This window comes from Sycon ciliatum, chromosome 2 (genome assembly GCF_964019385.1).
Source record: "Sycon ciliatum chromosome 2, ocSycCili1.1, whole genome shotgun sequence".
Lineage (NCBI taxonomy): Eukaryota > Metazoa > Porifera > Calcarea > Leucosolenida > Sycettidae > Sycon > Sycon ciliatum.
This window is the reverse complement of record NC_088644.1, coordinates 6,862,533-6,877,053: the sequence shown is the minus strand read 5'-3', so window position 1 is coordinate 6,877,053 and position 14,521 is coordinate 6,862,533. Positions and strand designations below refer to the sequence as shown.

General features: G+C 47.4%; 2 protein-coding genes across 2 annotated transcripts in view; one reads left to right on the top strand and one right to left on the bottom strand.

Moving 5' to 3' along the window:
- The first annotated feature begins 4,527 nt into the window (after positions 1 to 4,527).
- Positions 4,528 to 12,399, top strand: LOC135808447 (dual specificity protein phosphatase 16-like). The gene is made up of 2 exons (XM_065321638.1): positions 4,528 to 5,107; positions 10,087 to 12,399. Exon 2 carries the CDS (start codon positions 10,108 to 10,110, stop codon positions 11,218 to 11,220), a length of 1,113 nt encoding a protein of 370 aa, XP_065177710.1. The 5' UTR covers positions 4,528 to 5,107; positions 10,087 to 10,107; the 3' UTR covers positions 11,221 to 12,399.
- Positions 12,400 to 12,591: 192 nt separating this feature from the next.
- LOC135808446 (lysophosphatidylcholine acyltransferase 2-like) overlaps positions 12,592 to 14,521 on the bottom strand; it is a 39,134-nt gene continuing 37,204 nt past the window's right edge. Inside the window, exon 16 of the mRNA XM_065321637.1 lies at positions 12,592 to 14,080. The gene's annotated coding sequence lies outside the window, so the exon portion shown is untranslated. The remainder of the gene's footprint in view (positions 14,081 to 14,521) is intronic.

Genomic DNA, 14,521 nt, shown 5'->3' with positions numbered 1-14,521 from the left:
TGAACTACTGCGAAGATCGACACGCACTGACTGTGTTCTACTGGCAACAGTGCAATGTGATGTAACACTAATGTACAAAGTACATGCCCACTCCAGGCTAGAGTGTCTGTGGTGGCTGTGCTACTGTGGACGAGGCTGTACACCGCCAAGTGCCAACCCAACAGTCAACACAGACTAAAAGCAGTAGATCTACAGGTGCAGGAAGAACATTACACAGCACTCACATCCACCAACCGACGAATACAGGTCCGAACTGAGGCTTGACCCTATGCAGTCGGGTTCAGATGGTGGCAAGACCGTACCAGGACTCCGCCAGCCGATGATGGTTGTAGTCAGGAGCACTGTTCCCAACACCTGCACTGTGTGTTCTCCGCCTTGTAACATGCTGGCAACCGTCCTGGATACGTACATGTAACCATAACTGTATTGTCTCTTTTGCCTTTGGCCTGGATGGAGGAGATGCGATGATGATTGTGACGTGATGTGGAGAGTCGAGTCATGAAGCACATGCTGGGAAAGTACAATACTTGTCAATAGTCAATAGAGAACAAGACTAGTACTAGTACCACAGAATGAAGTGTACGTGGTCCCTTGGTGGATGTACATAATGTACACGACACATTGTACATCGTATGCATCATTGCGTGCCTCAGTCACTGCCTCAGTGCTAGTGCTAGCGCTAGCGCCCACGTATTGACGTACATGTATATTCTGCTCTAGACGTGTTATGTGGGGCATCGCTCGTCTTCCAAAGCGTGTGCTGTACAATAGAGCGCTGAGTATGCGGTAACACTCCAACGTAATCTGCTATACACACGCACACGTGTACTTGCTCACTGCCAAACCTGGTCACGTGGGTCTCCTCGGGAGAGGGGCGAGAGACTCAAAAGGAATCTTGGAAAGATGACTCAATTGGCTATTGAACCGCCCACCGGCCGACACCCCCTGAAGTCCCCAGAGTTTGGGTGTACTTGGAAATGATCCCACTTATGGTCTCGCCACACCACAGTAAGTAACACACGCACACACGCACACGCGCACACACACACACACACACACACAACACACACACACAGCATACACACAAATACACACACACACACACACACACACACACACACACACACACACAAACACACATACACACAGAGTCACCAGACACATTTGCAGAATGTACTCGAGGGAAATCCGATTGCAACTGGCCACCGCAGTCATGTGGAGATTGGTATTGAGCACACGTACGTACATTGTAGACACGCACATGTACACACTGCTAGCCCTAGGCGGATAATGGCAGCAGAAAAATTGGCAGAATTTGGTGTTGTCTGGTGTGTTTCATGCATGTGTGATATGTAGATAAGGCCACACCAAGTTATTTCATTGTTTCTCGTCACCTGAAAATCTCAAAAGGAACGCGGGCGGGCGGAAAAAAAACAAAATAGGGTTTGAAAAACAAAAACTGCTATTTACACTACAAAGGCCCAATTTATGACCTAAAATCAGACTATACACCACGCGTGACAGTCAATTGCAACATACAGCCAGAAAACCAGGCTCCTGCACCGGCCTCTGGTGAGGAAGTCCAGTGTTGCATGTTAGAAGAAGACCAGGTCGTGTGGTGGTGTGGTACTTGAACTACCGGTATGCGTACATACACGGTGCAAAAGTCGTCCTTCGGTTCGTGCACTAACACTGCACTCCAGATTTGACGCCGCGCGTACTTTTACAACGCCTTTTTATGCGTGTTTACCGGGACGCGAGATTTTTTTTTGGTCCAATCCTCAAGAAAGGTACGCGCGCGGTGACGAGAAACAATGAAAAAACTTGGTGTGGCCTAAAGAAATGGAGCAGAATTCAAGGAAGTGCCTGCCATGAGGTTTGTATCGTTCTGCCAATGTCACTGCTTTGCGAGCTACATGTACATGTACATGTACATGTACATTATCACTAGGAAGCTTTACCCGCACACCTGCCACCTGTAGTGCAGGGCCTAGGGGAGTATTGTTGTTGTTGTTGTTGTTGTTGTTGTTGTTGTTGGTGTTGCTGCTGCTGCTGCTGCTGCTGTTGTTGGTGGTGGTGGTGGTGGTGGTTTTCATTTTTACTTCGCACATTCAAACGGGATGACGACCCAATAAAATGATGGCGAAAGCTTTGCCTAGAAATGGCTATGGAAGCACATACTAGTAGTAAGAGATTGGGATACTAACAATTGAGAGTAAACTGGGGAGGGGGAAGAATACTACTTCAGTATGCATCTGTAATACTACGTGAAGATTACTGAACTGTACGGGGAGGGAGATATGGAACACATGATTAGAATGTTGGATCCACAAAGGACCCCTTAACCTTTGGACATCTGTCCTAGATAACGGCGTACAGGTACCAATGTACTGTAATCGGTATCTCAGTAGGATGACCATGTTGTGGTCAGGCAGCTCGCTATACATTATAATCATCCTTACAATCGTCCTTACGTGGAGGTGCCCTTGTTGTGGTCTTTACAAACAATTACATGGCGGGAGGGCATTCTACTGCGCTCCTACCCCATACCGTGCCATACCATAACGTTACCATACCTTAGAGGCATACTAATTATTAGTAATTACTTGAGCACATTTTCCCTATGACATCATCGTCGGATCCGCAGCTCAGGACTTATTAGAAGTCCAAAGCCGCAGCTCACTACTGCTAAGGCTATGTTACCTAAATGTACTAGTAACGTTACATAATATTATTATATTATTACCGGTATTATCAGTACAACAGGGGAGTAGGGCTAGATACTCTCTCACTCAGTTTCATGGTCAGTGCAATGATCCGGCAGCGTTAGGATAGGCTAGGCAACGTTAGGTAACTTAGGATGCTGTTGTCAGTGTTGACCACGCCAGTATGTACGAGTGTACACCCCTTTTTCTTCAGCCTGTTCCTTACACCGCGTCATGGAATCAGGAAAAGGCTGAAGAAAAAGGGGGCGCACTGCTGAGGGCCAAGGGGCTCACAGTGACCCACTACTACCAGTAGTACCAGCCGGTACATGTCAGTGTTACTGGCCGCACGCAGACTGCATCAGTACGTCATTGTCCAACTGCCTAACCACAGGCTGCGGACCATACTTGCAGCGCAGCCTACGTATTCACAGACGTTACCACAATTAGCTTACTGACGTTACTTCACACGTCAGAGGCAGAGCAGAAGTCACACTTATGTACTGCATGCCACGACTACACTACATAGTCCACACATTCTGTACCACATGCGGTGCGCTCAACAATAAAGATGCCGAGTACTACGTATTTTATTGAACGCACAAACCAATGATGGTATGAATGCAGGAAGAGCAAAGATTTAAAAAAAGGAGAACAGCAAAAATCGATTTAAAAAATGTGAATTGCAACAGAAGTGTAAACTGTCTACTACAGTAGTATAAAAGAGAGCAAAACAACCACAACACAGTCACAGGCGCTACAGTCAGTACTTACTGACATGGGCATCGTCGCTAGGAATGGGCATGATTCAGTTGTACTGAACTAGTAAAATTAAAAATGTAGAAAGGAAAAGGATATTATGGAGTAACTCTCCATCACTGTAACCAGATACTATAATACAGTCAGAAAGTGCAACAACTAGGCAAAAAACTGACAGAATATGTCCTTTTCCTTCTTCTTTTTTGGCTCAACATCCGAGTTTCAAAAAATTAAAGAAGTAAAGTAACTTTAAAAAAGAGAAGAAACACATGAGAACGAGTATATGCAGCAACTATCCACGACTGTAACAAGATGATAAACGGTCAGAAAGTGCGATAATAGGGCACAAAACTGACAGGCTACTGAGACATTCAGCGACCCGAGACCTAGCTCTAACACATCTCTCATGTGTTTCTTCTCTTTTTAACATTTTTATTACTGGCTCAGTATCCGAGTTTAAAGCAGGGAGTCGTAAAATACCGGTATTTTACGACTCCCTGGTTTAAAGTAACTTTATTTTTTTATTTTTTATAGCCGGATTCGCGGCGGTCACTGTACTTGTACTTGACACAATAGATTCTTTATTCAAGCTCAACATGCTTGTGGTGAGTGTCTGCCACGCACACACCCTTAGGCCTTACCGCGTGCCGGTCATACTCATAGTCATACTCATAGTGAGACGTCCTGTTGTTGACCTAGAATGTAGTTACTGTGTTACCATCATTGCATGGGATTAGCAATGTTCTAACCTCAGACTGGACTGAAATAATTGGTAGTGGCCCACTGTGGGGGGCACGAGACCTTCGTCCACGCAATGCAGGTCCATTTCTGTGCCAAGCAGTAGGCTGATGCGAGAGATGGGGCATTATGTGTTCCACTCTCTCCCTGGCTTTCTACTAGTTCTAGTCTCGTCCTCAGTCATAACCATAATACTGAGCATTACCGTTAGCTTTGGGCATATACGTAGACTTAGTGCCTTCGACAACGCCACACGCTCTGCATTCCCGTGCATTGCGTTCGGCGCCATTTACACCTACAGCCTCACAGCTACAGGTGCCCATACAGGCATACTGGCCCAGAACCCAGATAGTGTGTGCGACGGGCATAGGAAGCGAGTGATCGCCACGTTGCGTACATAATCACTGTCTTTACCCGCGTGTATGCTTGGTCTCGTTTCCACTTTCCTTTCTATTTGAGTAGTCAGGAGCGCCGCCTGTTCTTGTCCATACAGCAGGAAAGTTCGTTTTGCAGAGCGATGTGCAACTAAAATACCAGTAGATAAAATAATTCCTAACGTGTAGCAGTAATAGAAGCGGAGTACCACATGGGATCTTGCTCTTCTGATTGTGAAGTGAGATGCTAACCATCTCTCCTCCCGTTCTCTGTCACTAGAAATCTGACGGTCGCGCTAGGGACGGTCAGTTTCGATCACAGACCACCAAGAGCCGAGATCTAGGAGAAGGTTAGCTTTGTGCCGGCCGTAACTAGCGGCGCACTAGACTTGTTGCTTACTAGTATTAGTAGTGTTCGGTACACGGTACAGGCATTAACGCCGCGTCCCATCCGGCGAAGTCAGTTCTCATAGGAAGCGAGTGCTGTCGATCGCACGTCCACTCGGATATTCCTACTTGAACGAAGTAACGGTAAGTACAGATTATGTCTTACACCACACGCGGCACAAACCAGGGACATGGTCTAAGCCGTGTCTTGCTGGTGTACGTAAAAAAGAGAGCTGGTAGTATGTACAATGACTGTACAGTAATGAGTTACATGATTGTAGTTTTAAATTTATTATTATTTATTATGTGCTTGTTCGCGTAGACATCAGCATGGCCTGCAGCTGCATTAATGGGCATGCAAATCATGCAAACCAGCCAAAAATGTTCGCATAAGCCACTTCGAATAGATACAAAAGACCATAACACTGTTACAGTTTCAGAAAAAGAAGAAATATGCGAAAAGAAGACAAAAACTAGGGTGCCGACAACACTCGGGCACAGATGCCCACCCAACCGCTTCGGTCAGCAGCAAGGGCACGGAACGCCTCCAGATCGACTTTGCTTGACAAGGAAAGTCCAATCCGCTTGGCATCATCTTGTAGTAGCGTTGGTAGTGTGTGTCTTGGTCGTCCCCTCCAGCCCGCTGGGCGAGGCTCTGCGAAGTACGCTCCCATGGCCAGTGATGGTGGGGAGTCAGCCGGGAGCCGGAGGACGTGCCCAAAGAGCCTCCACCTAGCTCTCAAGATGATAATGCCGAGAGGAACCGCGCCGGTACGCTCATAGAGCCTCTCGTTCCTAATCCGATTCGGGAACACAATGCCGATTAGCGCCCGCAGCTGTTTTCGGTGGAAGGCCTCAATACGGCTCAGCTGCTGTTTCGTTGGTGCCCATGTTGCACAATTGTAGCAGAGTACAGGGAGTACAAAGGCATTATAGAGCCGGATGCGGAGATCCTCCGAAACTAGCGACCTACGGATCCACAGCATCCAGAGTTTACCAAAGGCAACAGTTGCCAGTTGCTGTCGCCGTAGCATATCCTCGGCATCACCTAATAGGGACCCGAGTTTCTTGGTGGTTCGCCACTCCTCCTCGATGCGATCAGTGTGCCGTTCGATGTGCGTGTGCTCTGTTTTGGTCTCATTCACTTTCAAATCCCATTCGAGGAGCTTGTTGGATATGGTTGGAAGGAGGGTCCTCAGCCTCTCACCATCAGTAGTCACGAAATCCACATCGTCGGCGTAGGCAGTTTCAGTTGGTAACCCCAGGGAGATATCGGCAGGGGGACGTGGTAGAAGAAGAGGCCGGACATCACGCAGCGCACCCTCAAGGTACACAATGAAAAGAACAGGAGACAACGAGTCACCTTGGGGTGTGCCGCGGAGAGTGGGGAATGACGGGCCCTTAGCGGATGGGAGTACAACCCGCAGTACGGTGTCCTGGAGGAGGTAACTGATCATTCGGATTTCATCCGGCTGCAAGAACGATCCCAGCACCGAGATGAGCCGTGGCCTGCTTATACAGTCAAACGCTTTTGACATATCAATGCCTAGGATATCCAGCGCACAGCGATAACGTTGGCATCGAGCCGCCAACCATCGGTATGACCACACAACATCTGTGGTGCTTCTGCTGGGGCGGAAACCACTCTGTGTGTGTGCAACGAAGTTGTTGACGTCCTTGTTGATCCTCCGCAGCACAATCAATGATAGAATCTTCCTGAGCGCTGTGAGTAAAACCACGGGCCGTAGGTGAGCGACTGGTCCCCTTGATTTGCCAGGCTTTTGTAACGGAATAAGCGACCCACTACCGATGCTGTTCAGGGGCAGGCCTGTCTCGATGGCAGAGTTGAGGACCTGGGCGATATTGGAGTAGACGAGGGCAGGTGAGTACTTTAGCAGCTCCCCTGGCATGTTATCTGGGCCACTTGACCTGCCATTGTTCAACTTTCCAGCTGCCTGTGTCACCTCTGCCTCAGAAATGGGCCGCTCAAGCCGGCGGTACTGAATAGCGCAATCCTGGTCGGCAAGGCCCGGTCGCCGCAGCAACAGTGCACCAGGCTCCGGTGTGTACAGCTTAGAAAAGTGGTCGGTGATTTGGATGGCTACTGAGACTGGCTGTATTACTTGTCTACCCGCTTCATCATGCACAGTGATAGGCTGTTGTTTTTGTCGCTGGAGTAGATGGACTGCATGAAACATCTGTGCTGTATCCTTCTTTGCTTCTACTTCCCTCGCCCGAGCGTCCAGCTCATTCGATGCTAGTTCCTTTGCTCGCAGCCGGATTCGGTGTGAGAGGGTGTTCCGCCGATGCTTCAGATCAGCCACTTTTTGTGGATCCCTACTTGTAGTTATCAGCAGTCGTAACCGTTTTTTCTCTTCCGACCAGGAATGTAGCTGATCATCCATGAAACGCTGTTGCTTCTTTGGGGGCTGTGCCAGTCCAATGGTATTCTTTGCCGTTTGCTGGATGAAAGACGAGATCGATGTCCAGTGTGCTTCCGGTGTGGATGTGTCTACTGCGCCGTTGGCGATCCGATGGGTGAGTTGGGACTGGAAGTTTTGCCGGCAGGTGTGCTCGCTCAATCTATGAACCTGAAACTTCTGAGCTTTCGCGGTTCTTTTTTTGTTGTTATGTGCCCACAGACCATAGATCCTGCTCAGACGGGCGCGTGCGACAACGAGCCGATGGTCTGATTTCACCAGTGTCCCAGCATAGGATCGGGCATCTGTGAAAATCTGCTTCTGGTTGCTGCTACTCAAGATGAAATCTATTTGATTGTATATAGGGATAGAGCAACCGCCGTTTGGGTTGTGCCTCCAACCTGTCCAGGTTGTCAGATGCCTAGCTGGATGTTGAAAGGCAGTGTTACATGCAAAGAGACCAAACGACTCGCAGAAATCCGCTAGCATAGCTCCGCTGTAGTTACGACGTCCACGACCATATCGTCCGGTGCACGAGCCGCCTGAGTCATCCCTCTGGCCGAGTTTGGCATTGAAGTCGCCAGCGACGAGAACGAGCGAACTGGACCCTACTGAACCCAGGCAATCTCCGAGCGCTGAGTAGAACTCGTCGAGATGGACATCATCTGCCGCTACGCGGGTTGCCGTTGGCGCATACACATTGACGAGAGATAAAGTACTTCTCTTGGACAAATTGATTTGTATCGCAGCTACTCGGTCTGATACTGACCATATCCGATGAATACGTTCAAACAGGCTGTTGTGAATAGCGAACCCAAGCCCATAATGCCTGTTCGCCGTTGGTAAGCAGAATATCCTGTAGTCACCAGCTAGTTCGTCGCAGCCGTCCTTTATTTTAGTCTCTTGCAAACTGCAAATTTTAATTTTGTATTTCCGAAGGTCATCGGCAAGCTGCTGTTTCTTTAGGCTTGACGACAAGCCGCGGACATTGAATGAACCCACACCAAAGTCCTGTTCTGTACTACTGTCATTACGTTGAGACGCAAGCGTTCGAAGTGAAGAAGACATTGAGCTCCAAGAGGAGCCTGAGGGACGTCACCTCCTCATCCAAACAAAACCACACTAATATTAGTAATAATAGTTCACTTAGCACACCATTGTCCCAAGGAGAGAGACCGCTACAACTGTCTTTCACAAGGTCTCCGGGAAACTGGTGGGTCACCTTTAGCGACCTGAACTTATGAGGAACGAGGCAAGAAGGCAAAGCGCCATTCTTGCATACATGTACCGGCACTATACCACTGTGTTTCATCTAGAAAGATCGTTTTTACATGATTATTCTTCCTTTCACACGCTTACTTATTGTGGTTGACTGCCACTTGACTAGCCTCTGTCTCGCTGGCGTGGGCTGGGAGTGTGCCAGAGCAGTGTGACATACCAGTACCTCAACAGATTACTCAGTTTGTCCTAGCAGTTCAACTAGCACTACTTGCACACTACTTGAACAAAATTTAAAAGAAGAAGACTGAACCACACTACAGACTAGCGCCATGGTGTCACATGTATAATCTTGAACACGCGAAAAGCTGATAAGCATGGCGGGGGATACTGTGAATATACCGAAACACTCAGCGTCGATTATGCACCGAATTCCTCCACGAAAAGCTAGTATTCTACTCTGTGACTATCACTATGTCAGACTTCTCATCAACATCAAAACCAACAGATATACTAATACACTCACATGACAACACAGTCAACTTTGTGGGTAATACTTAAAGTTATAAACCTCAATCGGGCATGAGATAAGCGGTGCTACTCCAAATTAGGTCCTCCCCTCTGTTTTATATCTTGGTTTCGTCTCCTTCAGCCGACTTCCCAGTCTCTGTCTGTCTATCTGTCTGTCTGTCTGTCTGTCTGTCTGTCTGTCTGTCTGTCTGTCTGTCTGTCTGTCTGTCTGTCTGTCTGTCTGTCTGTCTGTCTATGTCTCTCTGTCTGTCTATGTCTCTCTGTCGCTGTCTCTGCCTCTCTGTATTTGCCTCCCAGCATAATGTTATGTTTGCCTGTTTGTCTGTCTGTCTCATACGACAGTAGATAGACAAACCACACAACATGAGTAAGACTTGATACCGACGAATCTGTTACGCTGTTTCACAGAATAGAGGTGGTGTTTGCGACGAACAAGTAAAGTTAGTTCAGTGGGCATGGCACGATAACATTCAAAACTTTCTCCATTGTCAAGGGCATACACTATCGCAACCCAAGCAAACTCTAACTTGGTGGTCTGACCAGCAGAAACTGATGAATAACAAGTCATGTACCTACTGCCAAGTAGAAGAAACACTCGGCTAGAAATCTGAATATCATCAAGAGGGGGTACATGTATATCATGTATTGTACTCTTTATCATGACATGATACATTGTATGAAATGTCCTCTGTCTGTCTGCCAGTACCAGTACTGTAAGACCAGATATTTTAACGTCAACGAGAGTTAACGATTTTCGGATTTTTGTTGGTTAGCGAAGTGAAATGGTAAAGAATTCTGTCTCAAAACCGGCAAATGACTAACGACTTCAAATTTTAACGATTTTGCAATTCGTTAAAACGTTAGAATTAAAATTTCGTTAATATTAGTGGTCTTACAGAATCTGAAATCTCTGCCTCTGTGTACTTTCTATGTGATCTTATGATGCCTCGACAGAACAAGCATTTGGTGGTGAATATGGCAAACCACTTTGGGAACTCGAGCCTGTTCAAAATATCTGAAAACCCGGCGTCGAACCCCTCATCTCCCTTCAGCAGTCCAGGGCGGAGACAGATACGGAGTGCCACTGTGCCAGATGCGAGAAAGATGCGCCAACTCTCTCAAGCACCGGATCCAGTGCTGACTCGACCCAAGGAGAGCGTCAACATGCTAAGCAAAACAGGCGACAGTGTCTTCAACACAGCTGTCCGCGCAGGCGTAGCAGAAGAACCGGGGCCGGTGGAGGAGATGAAAAACCTCTCCGTAACTCATTCACCTCGACTCCCCATTGGAACGTCAACAACCCTGGAGGATGGCAAGGCCAGTAGTCCCAAACTGCCAAAGAAGCCGCCCTTATTAAAGAAAGCATTCTCTTGTGATGTCCTGGTGGGTGGTGGCAGCAGTAGCCTGCAGCGGCGACGTAGTGCTCGTAGCAAGGGTGCAATGAAGGTACTGTCAGTCACTATGGAAGAGCAGAAGCCTGTGAGAGCCACGGTCACTGTTCGGCCAAGCTACGAGCGAGAGGATGAAACTACCAAGATGACCGGATCACACATCACGAATGGCCTTTATGTCGGGCCTGAAACTGCGGCCTACAACAAAGAGTGGCTCCAGTCTGAGGGTATCACCCGCATTTTGTCCTTTGTTGAGCAAAGCGCTTCGGATAGAAAGCCAGCAGTTGGCCAGCCATCGGATTACCTCCACCTGCCATGTCAAGACAAACCAAAGGAAGACATTTCTCGGCTGTTCGACAAAGCCCATGAATTTATTGATCTTGCCTTGAAGACCAATCAGCGTATCCTCATCCACTGCCAAGCTGGAATATCCCGTTCTGGAACTGTAGCCATCAGCTACCTCATGAAGCGGTATTTCCTGACGCTCAAAGAGGCGTACGCTTTCGCTAAGAACCGCCGTCTGAAAATCCAGCCGAACCGAGGCTTCTTCGAGCAATTGCAGAACTATGAGAATACGCTGTACGGTGCGGTTTCCATGACCAAGGAAGAGCTCTCCTCGGGTTTGTTCTGGTGCGAAGCAGACGCGACTGATGTCGGTGATATCGCAGAGCGCTGGACCCTACCCAGTGACAACTAAACAGGTACAAGCCACCAGCCGGATTCAAACAGTGTAGCCCACGATTGGCAAAGGTTGGTAAAGCCAGATCTGCGCCAGACTAAGCAATGACACGGAAATATACTTCTACACGTAACTTAGTTTTCCCAGCACCAATGTAGAGGATGCAATACATACTCCGTATCCACACCTAGTTCTCCGGCACTGATCTAGAGGATGCAATCGAATGCCTGGGATAGGTAGAAAGAAGCTAATGGCAACTCAGTTGTATCACTAGTGCCCGGTCATAGCAGCCATGATTCGCCAAAGCTGATCAATACTAGTATGCTGAGATTTTTTACTGTTTTGTTTCTTTTTTATTAACTGAGCCCCCCCCCCCCTAAACTTGGGTCTATTATTTACGACTCGCTGCATTGAGCCGTGCTTGGTACATTCTCAGCTTCCTGGCATGGCTGAACACGCCATCTACACGTACGGACTATTTATTACGCGTCGAGAGTCCCAAGAACCGGCACACTCCGATGTAGCTGTGTACACATCACTCGGTCACCGCACTCGTACAACACCCTCGTACAATACCATGGTGTCGCTGCTGCGAACTACGAGCTTGTACCTGTCAATCCGCATCCCCCACCAAGCAGCTACAAGCATTGCCCATGATCACTGTCAACAAAGAACAACTCGATTGTTCACAATGATCCAGGATGGACCATGGCTGAACACGTGGCGAAGAAGGGTGAATGGAAGGCTGTTCGCAGCAAAGAGATCATGCGTGTGGTACAAGTGAGGTGACGGAGTGATGATGCGTAGACAATTTTGAAATAAATCTCACGAGCATTGATTCAAAGCCAAAGGCGGTGTCTTCGACGAGCCACGTCAGAATTGCATCTCGACAAGCCGCACGCGCCGTGTGTTGTGCACACTCAACACACGCTCAGTACGCACTCAATTCACAGACTGAACACACACACAGCCATGGCAATTTATTTCAATGCAGCTGAATCATGGTATACTGAACTACATGTACCTCAATCTCTCCCTATGTCAAGAAAATACTCCAGCCGCAGCAATGTATTAGTATACGAAGGGCCTACATTATCAATGTACATTCTTTGTTTTGTAACATGGCTTCAATACTGGTGTAATTATGTTGACGCCTCATGCAAACTTCCAGTCAACTAACGTTACTTGCCCAGTGAACATACTACTTACTAGCAAGAGTACATGAGCTCATTTACTCTTCATACCGTAGCTACTATGATCGTCAGGTCTCAGCGGCCATCCACGTTGAACAGTGACAAGGCCCTAATGGGAGAACATGATACTTCAACAGTTACAAGGCCATAAAAGGGAGAACATGATACTTCTCGAATACTTATTGGCTCAGAGTCTCCTGTTGGCCTTTTTTTAATTCATTTCGATAACTTTTATCACGTATAGCTTCTGGTAAAGTGCTTCTCAGCTGAGAAACCAGGCACTTTGCAATCAGCCGCAATTTCAGGAAATAGAAGGAAAACAAATATCACAATGACGACAAGTGAGGAAAGAGGAAAGTGGCTTGATGAGGAGCACCAAGCCTTCTTCGGAAGGAATTTTAAAAGGCGATCTCGAGTTCAGTGATGGCAGGATAATGCAAGCGACTGAAATCATGACCAGGAATCACAGAGGAGTACGGAAGGGGTCTGCATCAAGGACCAAGAGTATGTCACTGTCATCGCGCACCGTATCAGCAAATTGCACACTGATGGACACTACCCGCACATGGCCGCAGCACCGGGGATTTCAGATGGTCCAGTCAAATAAGATACTTCACCGGGTCATGGAAATAAGTCTAATGTTTTAAAAAGTTCAAATAACCATACAAAAAACGGTCTTGCACGAATTGCGCAGGTCAACTTTTTTTCTTCAAAATAAGGACCGCCCATGGCCTGGCCAGGTGCTACAGACCTGCAGCATGCCCGAGCACTAGCTGGAGTAACTAACTTACATGGTACTAGCATGGCTGAAGTACCCATTCAAGTCACAGAGTAACGCTCTACTGGGCATCTAACGTTAATCAGCTAGGGGCAATACAAGAAATTGGCTCAGAGCTGAAGAAAACACTTGCAGCTTGTTCCGTACACCTAGAGCGGGTGCATCATTATAGGATATCCATGACAGAGGTTGGGAGAGAGAGAGAGGGAGAGAGAGAGGGAGAGAGAGAGGGAGAGAGAGAGAGAGAGAGAGAGAGAGTGGGATGAGAGCTGCTTGGAAAGATAGTACAGCTACACGCCCGAGTGGGGCATTGATAATAACACGTGTACATAAACCGTCTATGTACTCTTGATTAATGACCAACTGACACATTCTGTACGCCAGCTATATGCTCATATAATTATAGAAATCTGCGTAGTACATCATGATAGAGATGCATATTGAGATTGGCAGAACAAATACCCATCTACATGATGACTGTGGACTCTGGCAAACAAGTCAATAAATATAATAATTATGATAATTTCGTCATCTGCATGACATTCTACAGTATAAATAATAAAACAACTGGTCAAAGCTGGCATATACAGAGAAGAAGAATTGAAAATGTGGCAAAACTCCACATCGCAGCAATTTTTCTCTCTCCAATAGCACTTTCGTGAGTTAAAAAAAAAGGAGAGAGAACACAAGACATTGTCCAAGGTCCAATAGGCAAGGCAATACAGGTAACCGTTAACACATTCTTGTTAGGGCAGGAGCGGAGTGTCCAAGGGAAACCAGGAATGTTGAGTGTCTAATTTAGACCGATCAGCGGGCCAATGAAAGTTGGAACAATAACTGTGCTCCAGTTGATTGCAGGGCCTCCACCACGAAAAGAAGGACAGCATCAAAGCCTGTTGGGAATTCCCTAGTAAAACAAGAATAAATAATAATACAAAGGATCAGTTGGCGAAGTGAACTGCCTGAAAAGAGAAAAAATTGCCAGACCCACCAGGACTCGAACCTGGGACCCTGCTTGTCATGAGCAATGCTCTAACCGCTGAGCTATGGGACCAGGCTGAACCTAGAAGGCGCTGACAAGTTTGTGAGCTGCCTTTGGAGTGAAAAACTTGTCAGCGCCTTCTAGGTTCAGCCTGGTCCCATAGCTCAGCGGTTAGAGCATTGCTCATGACAAGCAGGGTCCCAGGTTCGAGTCCTGGTGGGTCTGGCGATTTTTTCTCTTTTCAGGCAGTTCACTTCCCCAACTGATCCTTTGTATTTGAAGTTCTCCCAATCCGTTCAAAAATAATAATAATAATAATAATTCAAAGGATCAGTCGGGGAAGTGAACTGCCTGAAAAGAGAGAAA

Excerpts from the sequence above, each read along its gene's own strand:
- LOC135808447 (XM_065321638.1), top strand. The coding sequence starts at position 10,108 with ATGGCAAACCACTTTGGGAACTCGAGCCTGTTCAAAATATCTGAAAAC.